This window comes from Candoia aspera, chromosome 2 (genome assembly GCF_035149785.1).
Source record: "Candoia aspera isolate rCanAsp1 chromosome 2, rCanAsp1.hap2, whole genome shotgun sequence".
NCBI lineage: Eukaryota > Metazoa > Chordata > Lepidosauria > Squamata > Boidae > Candoia > Candoia aspera.
In genome coordinates, this window is record NC_086154.1 from 65,787,024 (window position 1) to 65,802,321 (window position 15,298).

The following is a 15,298-nucleotide window of genomic DNA, read 5'->3' on the forward strand; positions in this document are numbered from 1 at the left end:
CCAGATATGGTCATCACTGTGATAACCACTGCAGAACCCAAAGTAAAGAGAGGTGCAATGGAAGGTACACTCTGCACCAGAACAGAAAAAGTGAGAAGAAAAATAGTAAGCAGGAGAAAAGAGGCTGAATGCCAGGAAAAAAACCAGGCTCCTTTAAAAAACAGGCTTCCATATATTTTCATGTTAACATCTGCAAATGTGTCTGTGTGGTTCCTATGCTTAAGGAGAGGAAAGAAATCAACAAAACTGAGCAGCAAAGCCGGGGAAGGAGATGAGGGCATCTTGGCTAAGGCTCCTTTAAAAGGGCAACAATACTAAAAAATACATGATTTTTTTAATAATGAAAAATGGATACTCCCAAGGAGTAGAACTCTGCACTAGAGATCAAGCTTGATGCTTTTTCTATCCTCATCAAAATCATGTGATACATACAGTGTTGATTAAAGAATAAAGTTCTCCAGATTTTAATGTCAGTTCAAGACAATCTGGCTGCCAGACGTCTGTAAGAGATGGCAGGCATTATTCTAGCCCATACTTTTATAACTTTATGCAACACAGCCAGAGGATGCTGGGCTGTCATTCAACATAGTAAGAGAACAACAGGTTGGAGGATGACCTCTTAATCTCTTCTGATATTTGGGGCAGCCTGTGAAACAATCACTTTTTTTACAAAAATGAACTCACCTATAAAACCTTTCTTGGCCAATTCTAATGTGAACTTTCTTGTTATTTTCTCCAGTTCATTTTCCTGTATAAGAATATCAACATTCAGTTATTATTACAGGCTCCATCAGGGATGCCAACAGGTAATTATGACAAAAATCTATGGTGCTTGTTTTTTTTTTCAGAAGTAAACTGCATCCTGACAAGACAAAAATCTTTCAGCATCAGTACTTTGCCTTAACAGGTAAGACAAAGGAATTAATAGATAAAATTCTGAAGAAGTCAGTTGTTCTTAGGTGGTTTTATTTTGTACAGAATTAATGTTGGCCTTCCCCACTTCACCTTTACAGTGACTCACTATCCCCTGTTTGATATGGTATACACTGATCCAAATTCTGCAACACACAGCATCATTCTCAAAATTAGAGTATATCATCATGCCCTGCTCTTCTCATCCCAGAGGAAGAACCTATACTTACTGAATAATTCTTTGGTTCAATAGTCACACCAGCCTTTGCCCCACCAAAAGGAACATCTGAAATATACCAGATAGACAAATTAGCATTTTATCTTTTCATTCCTTATCCAGCCACAGAAATGTAGCATGAGAGCAACTTTTAAGAACTGTTGAGAGAGTACTTGCTCATAATTCAAACTTTTTCTTAGAAAATAGCAAGTAAAATATTTAATAAACATCTAAAATATATTCATGATGAATATATCACAAAAAGCTTACCAAAGCATGACAGCTCTGCTACTTAGAAAATACATGGGCTTTTTAGTAATTTGAGGAAAGATTCTAAAGCTAGGATAAAATCACTAGGAACAAGAATAGAAAAAAGAAAAAAATTCTCAGTATAATATAGCTGCATCTACTTTACAAACCCAGTGAAAACCTAGAGCAAATCTGAGTTTAAAACCTACCGTCACACTGCAGCATCATCAAACCCTCTTGTCTCACTGGATAAACATACAGTCCTGGTTTATGTTACACAAAGCCATAAGGTGGTTGGTTTGATTTTGTTATATGTAACCCTCAACATTATGGTTTGTAAGCCACAGTTTATGACTTAGTGTTTTGTATGAACATTTGGCCTATTCAACGAACTGTTTTTTACATAAACTAAAATTTAGCTTGAGGTCTCAATCCAACCTTTCACTGAAGTCTAAACAAATATTATGTTCACATAAAACACTGATCAAAAAATTGTATTTTGAATCCTAAGTGGTGATCATGATGGATTCCTTTAATGTGAACACTGTAACTTACAAGAAATCCAAGGTAAAGCAACTGGGTTAAGGGACCCAAGATGGTGGGTATTTAGAATTCAAACAACATAGTAAATCAGAAACCTCAGATAAAACCTAGGGCGCAAGAATTAAAATACGCACTTATTGACTTTCTTGCCCGGTATGCTATATGAATACAGTTAAGCAATAAAAGAGTTCCTTTTTAAATTTCAAGCATCTTGATATTAGTGGTATTTCATTAGCCAACACTGGCTATTAAGATTCTTGCTAGTGATGATGTAGTATGATCAATAGGAGTGATGCTCATTTCCTAACTTGGTTAAATATAGTGCTACTGTAAAAGCACACCATCCACATTCACAGAATTTGTTATTTATTAAATAATTTTGCCCAATAAATAATTAAAAAGCAAGATGTTGGGGAGGGACCATTTGCTCGGTGGTAGAGCAAATGATTTGAATAAAGGCAGTATTAGGTTCAGTTCCTGGCATTTTCAGTTAAAAATGATTAAGTGGCAAATACTGAGAAAAACTGTCTTAAAGAGCTGTTGCTGTCAGAATAGACAATGCTGAATAAATTGGGCAAAATGAGCAACTAACATAGTGTTCAAAATGGAGAATGCTGAAGGATATATCATTGGCTGTGTTTGCATAATAAACTAAGTAGACCATAGTTTACCAGATTGACTAACCTGGGTTCTTGCACCTCAGTGAACCATAAATCATTTACACTGACTCAATTCACATAACACAGTGAACCTCAAAATAGTCAATTGTACCATAACCTGATATATTACCTCAATCATTACACTGTCTTATCATCCCAACTCAATTCAAGGTACTTAAATAATGGCATCTCCATGATGCAGCTGTACAGTCTGCACCTTGGGTCCTGTTTAGTGTGGTAGACCCCTGCTTCTATGGAGTGGGTGCTTAGTGCCTGTTCTTGTGCTGCTATGATCAGTGCCTTAGTGCTGTCTTTTAGTCCAGCCCTTTCTAGCTACTGGTGGGATTTCCCAAGGTCAGCCATCTCAGCTATCTGTCAATGGTACATCCCATGCAGGGTCTTGTCTTGCCACGGCACTTCCTCTGCTTGATCTTCCTTCCATGTCTGCTGCTGCGTCAGGCAGTCTCTCAACAGCTCATCTTTAGGTGCCATCTTACTGATGTACTCCTGGATGCTCTGGGTCTCATCCAGGAGAGTGGCTTGGACACTCACCAGACCCCGCCCTCCCTCTTTCCGCCTGGTATACAGTCTCTGGGTGTTGGACGGGGTGGAAGCCTCCGTACATTGTGAGGAGCTTCTGGGTCTTCACATCAGCAGCCTCCATGTCCTCTTTTGGCCAGCTCACTATAGCTGCAGGGTATCTGATGACTGGCAGGGCATACATGTTGATGGCATGGATCTTGTTCTTCCCATTGAGCCGGGTCTTTACGACCTGTCCTATCCTTTGGTGGTACTTGGATGTTGCTGTCTTCCTTGCCTCCTCATCGTGATTCCCATGTGTCTGTGGAATACCAAGGTACTTGTAGCTGGTCTGTATGTCTGCTATGTGGCCTGCTGGTAGTTCCACCCCATCAGTCTTAACTACCTTCCCTCTCTTTACTACCATCCGGCCACACTTCTCCAGACCAAATGACTTCCCAATGTCCTCACTGTAGATCCGTGTCAGGTGGATCAGTGAGTCGATGTCTCGTTTACTTAGCATACAGCTTGATGTCATCCATGTAGAGGTGGCGGCTGATGGTAGTTTCACTCCTGAAGTTGTATCCATATCCAGTTCTTGTGATAATCTGGCTGAGGGGGTTCAAGCCCATGCAAAACAGCAGTGGGGACAGCGCATCACTTTGATATATGCCGCACTTGATGGCCACTTGTGCAAGCTGCCTTGAGTTGACTTCCAGTGTTGTCTTCCACAGTCCCATTGAGTTCTTGAGGAAGTTCCTGAGTGCCCTGTTGACTTTGTATAGTGCCAGGCATTCACAGATCCACGTATGTGGCGTTGAGTCATAGGCCTTCCTGTAATCAATCCAGGCTGTGCTCAGATTGGTCTGTCTAGACCTTGAATCTCAGGCAACTGCTCTATCTATGAGCAACTGGTGTTTGGAGCCTCTGGTGTTGTTCCCAATGCCCTTGAGCTGTGCTCATACATACATATATATATATATATAGAGAGAGTGAGTCTATATTGAAATGTGAAGTCTCCTTTGAGTTGAATTCAACTCGTGACTTCATGGACATGTCTGTTTAGTCTCACTGCAGCAGTATGGAAATGATTTACTCCTGCTTTCTTCCAGGATTTTTTTTCAATAACGTAGTCTACAACTCTGGAAATTTCTGGCAGTTTCTCATCCAGCTACTACCCAGACTTGACTCTACTTAATTTTTCTGAGATCCAAAGTCAGTGAGATGCTGCTCCCTAGTTGGATATATTGTATATGTAGTAACAATATATTAATGTATATTTATTTATTTATCGAACTTTATCACTGCCCATCTCCCCCACACAGGGAGATCTTTTGTTTATTAACAAAAAGAATAACAAAGTATGCTCAATGCTGTTAACATTTTTTATTGTAGGAGGACAAAGTAGAGTTCCAAAAGTACATGCAGACCTTCAAAATATTTAGATAGCATTAGCATAAGGGCTATGCAAACTTTTCTATTTGAGCACAATCTTTGTGAAGCTCCCCACTGCAAGTGTTAAACAATCTGTCTCAAGTGAAGTGTTTTGAACTTGCAACACTTCCAAAATGCTTGAAACTGCGCAATTTGCACTTGAAGGAGCAGTTTCACACTGAAAACGGAGTTTTGTGAAGTTCCACGCTTGAAATAGTTCAAAGTGAAATGTTTTATACATTCCTAATTAGCACACTTTATCATTACAACTTATATGCTGCTCCATTTCCAGAGACTCTGAACAATTTACAGTATTAATATAATGATTAAAAATCCATCATAAAATTAACAATAAATTAACAATTATAATCATGCAATGTGATGTTCCACCATTTGGGACTAGCATGATCTTATTTATCCCCAAATGCCTTTCTGAAGAGTCACATTTTTATGGCTTTCTAAAAATGTAGTATGGAGTGGGTGGTCCAGATATCTGGGAGTAAACTCTTCCTAAGGAATGGGGCCATCACCAAGTGAGCTTCAGCTTGTGATACACAAAGATGGCATTTCCTTGGCAGTAGGACCCCTCAGCAAGTCCTCTCTCCCAGATAATCCTGGATCTTCTCAACTCAGAAAAGCCTGTCATTGAGATATCCGGACTCTAAACCATGTATAACTTTCAAGTGATACCAACACTATTAATTACATCTGGTAGCTAACTGGCAGCCAATGTTATTCCCATAGTAATGTTGTTACACCATAGTGCCCCCATAACTTTCCAGGCAGCAAAATCTCTCCCCACCCACCACCAGTGACTAGAACCACTGAGGAAGGACAATTAATGAAGAACAGTACCTCCCACTCCCAAATATGCAGCCAGAAAAATAGCATGGTTGGTTGTATCAAAGGCCACCAAGAGATCTGGAAGAACACAGATACCTGAATTCCTTCTATCCTAATCCTGTCAAAGGTCATCAAGAACAACCAGTGTAGTTTTGGTCCCAAGCCTGAATCACAACTGAAAATGATCCAAATTCATCCAACTCATCCAAAAAACACTACAACAGTAATCTAATCACCTAAAAAGGCAAGGTTGGAAATCAGTCAATTGTTCTCTAAAATAAGAACAAAAGCACTGCCCTGCTTGGATTGGACCCCTGGACCATCTAGTCCAGCAGTCTGTTCTCAGAGCGGTACAAGGAACCCCACTAGTCTCCCAGCTGATGGCCTTTAGAGGCAGTCACACTGCCATCAAGGCTAACAGACATTGGTCCCAATGACCTCCGTGAACTGAAAGCCAGCACATCTCATGGTAGCTAATTCCAAAGTTGAATTACGCATTATGTAAAAAACCCAAAAACATTCATTTTGTCTGTTCTGATTGTTCCAATATTCAATTTCATAGGGTGACTTCTGGTTCTAGTATTTTCCTAAGAGAAAAACAGCTTATCCTTATCCACTTTACCCACATCATTAATAATTTTGTACACCTCAATCATGTCCGCTCTCACTCACCCCCTTTCTAGTCTAAAATGTTGCAACCTTTTCTCATAGGTTACATTCCCTTGATCATCTTAATTACCCTCCTCTGAACCTTCTCTAGCTCCACAATATCCTTTTTTGAGGTGCGACAGCCAGAACTGCACACAATATTCCAGAAGCAGTTGTACCAGTGATTTATATAAGGGCATTATAATACCAGCAACTCTTTTTTTCAATACTTTTTCTTGTTATCCCTAACATGCTGTTGGCCTTTTTTGCAGCAGATGCAGTGTCAACACCTTAATTAACTGTTCACTCCAAGATATCTTTCTTCATCAGTCCCTGCTAGCTCTGATCCTGTTAGTTTGTATGAATAGTTGAGATTTTTGGCACCAATGTGCATCACTTTACACTTGCTCACAATGAAAGATACCTGACATTTTGACACCCAATCCTCAAACGTGCAAAGGTCCCTCTGGAACTCTTAACAGTCCACTATTCTTTTTACTACCTAGAACATTTACTGTCATCAGCAAACTTGGCTATTCCACCAGTTACACCCAATTCCAGATCATTTACAAATATGTTAAAAAGCACTGGTCCTAGGACAGAACCCTGGGGGGGCGGGGCACTAGTTACATCCCTCCATTGTGAGAAATGTCTATTTACTCCTACTTTTTTCTATTTTTTAGCCAGTTGCTTATCCACAAGAGGGCCTGACCTTTTATTCCTTGGCTATCAAGGTTTTCTGAAAGATGGTGGCCGCTGCGAGAAAGACGCTGACCCCCGGTTTTCTAGTCTCTGCGAGCCTCTGCAAGTCCTGCCTCTGGCTTGGCTCTCATGTCAGCAGAGGTGGCCGTGGGGTGGATTGGTCGGTCCCCCGGCTTAATCGGGGTGGACCTGGAGACAATTGGATTCCTCCCCCCGAATGAAGCGGCGAACAGCAGGCAGCAGAGGTTTTTGGCGGCGGCGGTGGCAGCATACCTGGGAGGGTGCAAACAGCCTTCCTGTGGACCCTGGAGGACCCCGGCGGAATCCTGGTAGCCCCCTGTGCTCCCCCGGTGGCCTGGAGACGAGTGGAGCCCCCCACCCAAATGAAGAGGCGTGCGGTGGGCAGCAGAGGTTTCTGGCGGTGGCGGCATACCTGGGTGTGGACCCAGTGGAATCCCGATAGCCCCCTGTGCTCCCTCGGTGGCCCCTGGACACATCTCAATGGGCCAGATGGAGCCCCACAATGGCAGCTTCGCAACAGACTGAACCTGCTGGAGCAACAGACTTGTGGGGGAAATGGGAAGGATTGGGGGGTGAAGTGGCTTTGGGAGAAACCCCTGGCTTTTAAAATCTTAGGGAATTCCGGAGGGGGGGAGGGGAAGGGAGACTGGCCATTCCCATTATATTAGGCGGCAGAGGGCTGGGGTCCCTTGGTGTGAGTGTGCCACTCCTCCCGTGGGTGAGAGGCTAGGGAGGAGGTTAGGATTGGTTTGATGTGAAAATCTACCCGCCCTTGAGTGAGAGTCAGGGGTGGTTAGGAGTGGCTGGTGTGTCCCACCCCTTCTACTGAGAGAGGTTGAGGTGGGGCACTGTAAGGGTGTGGATGGCAGCAGTGACCCACCAGCGCCGAGAGCAGAAGCTGGTGCGCTGGGGGTGATTGCCCCTGCCTAAGGTGGATGGTGTGGGAGAAGATGGATGTGTGGGAAGAGGGACCCCTGGTTAAGCCCAGGAGTTCTGGAGGTCCGGGAGTGGAGGCTACCAGATTAGGAAACTCTGGGGGCTGTGGGGCAGGCTATTCCATTGAGGTGGTGATGGGCTGGGGATGTTATGACGGGACCCGGAGGGCAGGCCATCTTCGGGGAAGATGCCCCCGGTGTTTATTACCAGTGGCGTGTTCCAGCCCTCCAGGGTCATACCCAGGCCCTGGACGACAGACCCTCGCGGGCCCTGGTCTTTGGCTGCTGCTCCTTAACACCAGGTCAGTGAACAACAAGGCCCCTCTCATATGTGATTTAATCACAGAGGAGGGGGCAGACCTGGCATGTATCACCGAGACCTAGCTGGGCTCGGAAGGGGGTGTAGCCCTCTCCGAGATGTGCCTGGCTGGGTTTCAAGTGTGGCACTAGCCGAGACACCAGCTCAGGGGAGGAGGGGTGGCAGTTGTCATCAGAGAATCTCTAGTGGCCTTCAGGGGCCCTGCTCTGCAAGTGGCCGGTTGTGAGACCGTTTTTCAAGCTGGGATCCCGAGAACAGTTGGGGGTGTTGCTGCTGTTCTAGCCTCCCTGCTGCGTAGCAGCCTCCCTGCCCAAGCTGCTGGAGGCTGTCTCAGGGTTGGCAGTGGAGTTCCCCAGGCTTATGGTTCTGGGGGACTTCAATCTGCCATCCCTGGGACGTGCCTCGGAGATGGCCCGGGAGTTCATGGCTACCATGGCAGCCATGGGCCTGTCCCAGATTATCCGGGACCCGACTCGAGACAGTGGTCACACCCCGGACTTAGTTTTCTTGTCGGAGCAGTGGCAATGTGATCTGAGGGGAGAGTTAGATCTGTCCCCATTGTCATGGTCAGACCACACCCTGGTGACCCTGAGATTTTATTGTGCCACCCCGCTCCGCAGGGAGACTGAACCCATTTGATTGGTCCACCCCCCGGCGACTGATGGACCCGGTAGGGTTTCAGAGGGAGCTGGGGGTTATTCCCGAGGGCTTGCTGCACGGTCCAGCGGAGGTCCTGACCACGGCCTGGAATAGGGCCGCGACCGGGGCCTTGGACAGGATCACGCCTGTGCGTCCTCTTGCCTCACTTGACCCGTCACTCCCCGTGGTTTAAGGAGGAGTTGAGGGTTTTGAAGGCTAAGAGACGTCTGGAGCGTCGCTGGAGGAAGACGAAGACTGAATCTGACCGAACACAAGTTAGAGCCGCTATTAAGGCCTACCTTGTGGCGGTAAGAGTGGTGAAACGTGAATATTTCTCCACTCTTATTGCATCCGCAAAATGCCATCCGACAGCCTTGTTTAAGATCGCTTGATCTCTTCTGGGTCAGGTAGATCCAGGGACCCACCTACAAGGCTGTTCAGAAGAGTTTTCACAGCATCTGCAGGATAAAATCACTCAGATTCATTCTAAGTTGGACTCTAAGTGTGAAGCGGAGTCTGGGGAGATGCCAGGGGAATGTACTTACCCTGTTATCTGGGAACAGTTTGATCCTGTTGGGCCTGAGGAAGTGGACAGGATTCTCCAGACTGTGAATGCAACCACATGTCAGCTTGACCCATGCCCTTCCTGGCTGATAAAATCAGCCCGGGAAGTGACTTGTGGTTGGATCCAGGCGATGGTTAATGCATCCTTGAGGGAGGGGGTGTTTCTGGCTGCCTTTAAGGAGGCGCTGGTATACCCCCTCCTCAAGAAGCCATCCTTGGACCCTACTATACTGGGCAATTTTCGCCCTGTCTCCCACCTTCCCTTTTTGGGAAAGGTGGTTGAGAAAATGGTTGCATTGCAGCTCCAGAGAATTTTGGAGGAAACGGATTATCTGGACCCCTTTCGGTCAGGTTTCAGGCCAGGATATGGGACGGAGACCGCATTGGTCACACTTATGGATGATCTCTGGCGGGAGCGGGATGGAGGGAGTGCATCCATCCTGGCTCTCTTGGACCTCTCAGCGGCTTTTGATACCGTCGACCATGGTATCCTTCTGGGGCAGCTCAGGGGGTTGGGGGTGGGCGGGGTAGTTTTGCGCTGGTTCATCTCCTTCCTCCAGGGCCATTCCCAATCAGTGGTTATAGGAGTGGAGAGATCCGGCCCTCGACCCCTCCTTTGTGGGGTGCCGCAGGGTTCGGTACTCTCTCCTCTCCTATTTAACATCTACATGAAACTGCTGGGTGAGATCATCCATCACCATTGGATGAGGTATCATCAATATGCTGATGATACCCAGTTATATATCTCCATCCCGGGTGAAGTAAGTGATGCAGTCTCCACCCTTTCCAGGTGCTGGGGGCTTGGATGGGGAACAACAGGCTTCAACTGAACCCTGGTAAGACAGAGTGGCTGTGGATTGATGGCTCCTCGGGTTCCAGGAAGTTGTCATCTTTGGTTCTGGATGGGGTGGCACTGCCCCATTCGGAACCAGTGCGGAACCTGGGGGTCCTCCTGGACTTGCAACTCCTGCTCGAAGAGCAGGTGGCAGTCGCGGCCAGGAGGGCCTTTGCACGTGCGCCAGCTATGCCCATTCCTGGACCGAGATGCCCTCCGGTCACTCATGCCCTTGTCATCTCCCATATAGACTACTGCAATGCGCTCTACATGGGGCTACCCTTGAAAAGTATTCGGAAGCTTCACCTGGTCCAGAATGTGGCTGCGCGGACAGTTATTGGGGCTGTAAAATCAGCCCAAGTGACACCACTGTTACGCGAGTTGCATTGGGTACCAGTTTGCTTCCGGGTCCAATTCAAGGTGTTATCACCTTTAACGCCCCACATGGCATGGGACCAGGGTACCTGAGGGACCATCTTGTCCCCATAACATCGACCCGTCCCACCCGGTCAGGCAGGGAGGGCATGCTACGGACCCCATCAGCAAAGGAATTTCATCTAGCGGGGTCCAGGAGGCGAGCCTTCTCTGCAGCAGCGCCCACCCTTTGGAACATCTTGCCCCCGGAGTTGAGACAGATTTCCTCACTCTCGGACTTCCAGAAGAAATTTAAGACCTGGTTCTGCCACCTTGCTTGGGAGGGGGAGAGAGATAGCTCCACCTGGGGATGGCTGGCACCATAGTACCCCTTAGTGATCCATCTCCACTTGGATTTCATGTTTGCTTTTATGTATATTTTAATGTAATTTTTATCTGGCTATGTTTTAATGCTATTTATTGTAAACCGCCCAGAGTCCCCCATTGGGGGAGATGGGCGGTGATATAAATTTAATAAATAAATAATAATAAGTAGATGATACCTACTAGCTTGCCCTTTTCCACGATTGTTAACACCCTAAAAAATTTAATAGTAGATTAGTTAGACAGGACCTTCCCTTAGTGAAGCATGTTGGGTATCCTTGAGCAAGATCTCTCCAAATGTTTGGTCATTTTATCTTTAACAGAAGTTTCCACTACTTTCCTGGAACAGATGTTAACCTGACAAACCTATAATTACCTGGATCTCCCTGTGAGCCCTTTTTAAAAATTGGAATTATGCTGGCCACCTTCCAATCCTCAACTACAGAGACCAAGTATAGAGAGTTTGCATATTTTAGTTAGAAGGTCTACAATCTCAGCTTTAAGCTCAATAACTCTTGGGTGAATGTCATCAGGACCTGATGATTTGCTGATAGTCAATCTGTCAATAAGGCCTAACACTTCTTGTCACCTCTACATGGCTAAAACTGATTCCCCTCCTGAGAACAGGAGAGTAGGCTCAGGGATCTGCCCAATCTTACTCTTGTGAAGATGGAAGCAAATAATTCATCCAGCTTCTCTGCAATTTTCTTTTCTCCTTTCAGCAAACCTTCTTTGTGCTTCTTTGAAGAATCCTTTATTATCTAGTTAGGTCAAGTGATGGTTTCTTGAGGAGGGCATGAGACAGTAGTATACACAGTATTTTCTGTCATCACTAGGAAATTTCAATAGATCTACTTCCAAGTCTGCTCTGCCTATCCTTGGTATTTACCCATACAGTGCTAACTTACCTACCACTGCACACTTGTATGTCATCAAAGCAGCTAAAGCTTTTACTTCATCAACACTAACTGATTTGCTGTATCGAATCCCTGAAGAAAGAAAGAGAAACAAACAGGTATATATCAATGTATATTGAACACATATATCCATTTATTTATAAACCTCTCCACTCATTTTAACTGAAAGGATTCTGAACAAACATAAAAAAGCAAACACCAAACATCAGGCTTACAGGACTCTAGAAATGGTACTTTGTGATGATTGAGACTGGGGCAAATAAAGGATCTGTGTAAAAGCTGTAGAGTCTTTTATATAAATTGTGTAGCATTGATTACCAGAGCCCACAAAAAAACAGTAATCAATGCTACACAATTTATATAAAAGACTCTACAGCTTTTACACAGATCCTTTATTTGCCCCAGTCTCAATCATCACAAAGTACCATGTCTAGAGTCCTGTAAGCCTGATGCATTTTGTTTATAAATTTCCATTTTGTTAATAAGAGGGAAAATTACATACTGGTAGATAATCAAGCAAAGGAGGGAAGATGAACTACTCAGCTTAAACTATTCTTTGATATGTATCTGTGGAAAACCTCTTCTCTATTTGCCAGTTGTGAAAAGTATACTCACATACTTCATGGTAAACACTTTACAAGCCAATCTATAACTGGGTGTATTTGTCATTGCTTTAGACTAGGATCAATAGGAAAGACAGTGCTATATAGTTTCCAATTTCCTCCAAAATATCTAAGGGTTTTCCATGGCTTCCAAATGTTTACATTTAAAAAAAATAGCTGTGTCAATCTTTCTTAAGCAACTCATCATTTTAGGAGTGCACTAAAAGAAACTAATTCTTAACATTAGAGGGTTTTAAAAAAACCTTCCAGATAATACTAACAGCCCAAAAAAGAAAAAAAAAAATCACAGCTGAGCAGACAGCAGTACCATTTTACTGAGCTAGATGGTGGCATTAACCAACAGAAAGCAGCAGAGTACATGCCACCTTTCAAAGGAGTTCTACTTATAATAGAACAGAAAATCTACTGTTTGGGTTTAGACCTACCAGATCTCAGCTGCAAAAATCTGGATGACCACTAGACAGTAGTAAAAAGTTAGTCAACCTTATCTTTGCTGCTTACCAAATGATAGGTAAAAGCTTACTTAGTGATAGTTTGGATTTTTGCAACCCACATCTACCAGGCTTATTGTGCTAAAAAGCAAACAGTTAAAGCTTATCACATGTATCGGCTTTTCCTAACAACTCTAAGCACTAGGCTAGACATATCAGACTTCCTTAAACAGCAAGGATTGGTAACTACAATTTGTCAGATCCAAAGATGGCCAGGTATCTACTTTCACATCATCTTGCAACTATTTCCAGCATGTATGTATGAAGCCTTGTTCCCTTCTTCCCATAAAATACAGGTTCACTAGTCATACAGTATAGCTTATCGGGTTATTACTTAACCTTCTGTTTCTGCAGTTCCACTTTTGTTGGCTTTCTGAAGATGGCTGTGTTTACTTTTAAGAAATTCTAAAGATGTGATCATATTAATATATTAAAGACCGGTTATAAATTTCAAAATAAATCAAAGTCTTCCATCTGCTGAAGCAGACAACTTAAATAACTTTAAATGCATCTAATTCTATGCACAGATTTGCACAACACAATGAACCACACACTAGTTAATTGTATTTTAAACTAATTTATTGTGTGAATCCACAATTACCTTGTGGAGCAGGATATCATGTAAACCAATAAGTAAACAACAGTTCAGTGAATCATGGCCATGACCAGTCAACACAACCAATAACTACAATCCTATGCATTTTCACTCAATGGGTGTTAGTATCTTCAAGGCTGATCATTGCTTAAGAATATCTAGATCTGCTGTTAACGTACAATTAGCTTCGTTTTTATTGTTTGTTTACATTTACAGTACAGTACAGGAGGTGCACTTCAGGCTCACCTCCTTTGCAGGGCAAACGGTGCTGGCTGTGCTGGGCACGATAGCCTTTGATCACCTCCCAACAGCCACTGTCTCTACGAACAGGGAAGGCCACCTCCAGGACGTGGCCACAGGTCCGGACTGCGTCGAGGACCCCACGAACCCGCAGCATTCGCTCATTCTCGTCCTTGGGAGTGCGAAGCCGCTTCACGAGCTCCTTTTCAACCACGCGCGCCGCCCGGTTGCAGTATATTTCGACTATGCCCAGAAAGCTGGGCTCTTCGTCAGCTTCCTTCGCGTGCTTCCACCGGCAGGGCACGAGCGCTTTCCCGCGACTTCTGCCTAGAATGTCCCCGCCCCCTATGGCTCGATCCTGTTCCCATGGAAACAAGGCCTGGTACTTCTGAAGCCCTACCAAACCCCGGAGCCCCGCTCGGGGCTGCCACGAATAATCCCACCCAAAGGCCGTTCCCCGCCGCTCACCCCGCGCCTTCAGCAACCACCTCATTGGAAACACGAAGAATGGAGAGCACTGCCCTTTTTGTTAGGCTGAACAGGCGCAAATTTCACTCGCCTCTGTCACAGAGACCGAAAGGTGAGACTAAGCGAACCAACAGAATCGAAGAGGGAAATCGAGTGGTGAAGTTTTGATTGGACAGGAGTCTGTCCAATAGGAAAAAAGGGCGGGAGAGAAGCCTTGCTCGTAGAGGTAAAAGTAAGAGAGCGGTAAGAAAATAGGTTTTATGTCTAATGGAGAATAGAACACTGTAGAGAGTAAACCTAACACAGTGTTTTTCCGGACTAGCCAAGTTTAAGATTTGTAGACTTCAATTTCCAGAATTCCGCAGCCAGGATTAAAAGATGGAATGAGAAAGTTGTGATGGATGGAGGTGATAAGATCTTCGAAAAGAAAGAGCTGAGAAACTAAAAAAAAAAATTGCAAAGTATCATATGGTATGTGGTGGTGGAAGCCAGGATGTAGATATAAAAAGGTGTGATGTAAACAGATATGAATAGAGAGTAGTGTTGGAGTAAATTAGATTTAACTGTATTTCCTGTACCTTTTTTCTTCTCTCATTTATTTTCTTTTGCATACTATTTCTTATAACTTTTCTATATTTTGCATAAGGTTGCTTACCCGAACAGAGAGTAGCATAATGGCAGTATGTACGTAACTCATATTTTTCACTTTCCATTTTTACTTTCATAACAAGCTATTCTCAGTCTTGTTTTACTTCCAGCTAACAAAATGCTGTCTGCATAACCTGTCTAACAGTTTATTAGGCAAGTCTAATTGAGCCCCATTTTCAGTCATTGGATGCAATGAATAAAGTATATGTCCAGTAACCTCCCTAAAATTGGACATGTTACATCCACTGTATTGAGGCATCTAAAAACAGCCTCTCATTAAATTTACCTTATTTTTGGTGATTTGTATTAACTTATATTGTTTAAAGTCAGCCAACATTATGCAAATTATGCCTCAATTTGCATGATTTTAATACATAAATGATATAATTTTTCTAATGACATAGTCATAAAAATTACATACATTGCCACCCAGAGTCTCTTGTTCAGATGAGCAGCTGTATAAATTGATTAAATAAATAAATGTGAGTGTCTTTTGAATTAACAAAATTTTCTGTTTTCACTCTTTCTTGGAAACAATT

General features: G+C 44.0%; 1 protein-coding gene across 1 annotated transcript in view; it reads right to left on the reverse strand.

The window, feature by feature from the left end:
• LOC134492271 (glutamate dehydrogenase, mitochondrial-like) overlaps positions 1-14,150 on the reverse strand; it is a 33,267-nt gene extending 19,117 nt beyond the window's left edge. Inside the window, exons 1-4 of the mRNA XM_063296451.1 lie at positions 13,650-14,150; positions 11,686-11,766; positions 1,143-1,198; positions 685-748 (exon numbers count right to left, since the gene is read on the reverse strand). Coding sequence (XP_063152521.1) covers positions 685-748; positions 1,143-1,198; positions 11,686-11,766; positions 13,650-14,136 — 688 coding nt within the window. The 5' untranslated portion in view covers positions 14,137-14,150. The remainder of the gene's footprint in view (positions 1-684; positions 749-1,142; positions 1,199-11,685; positions 11,767-13,649) is intronic.
• Between the last annotated feature and the right edge of the window lie 1,148 nt (positions 14,151-15,298).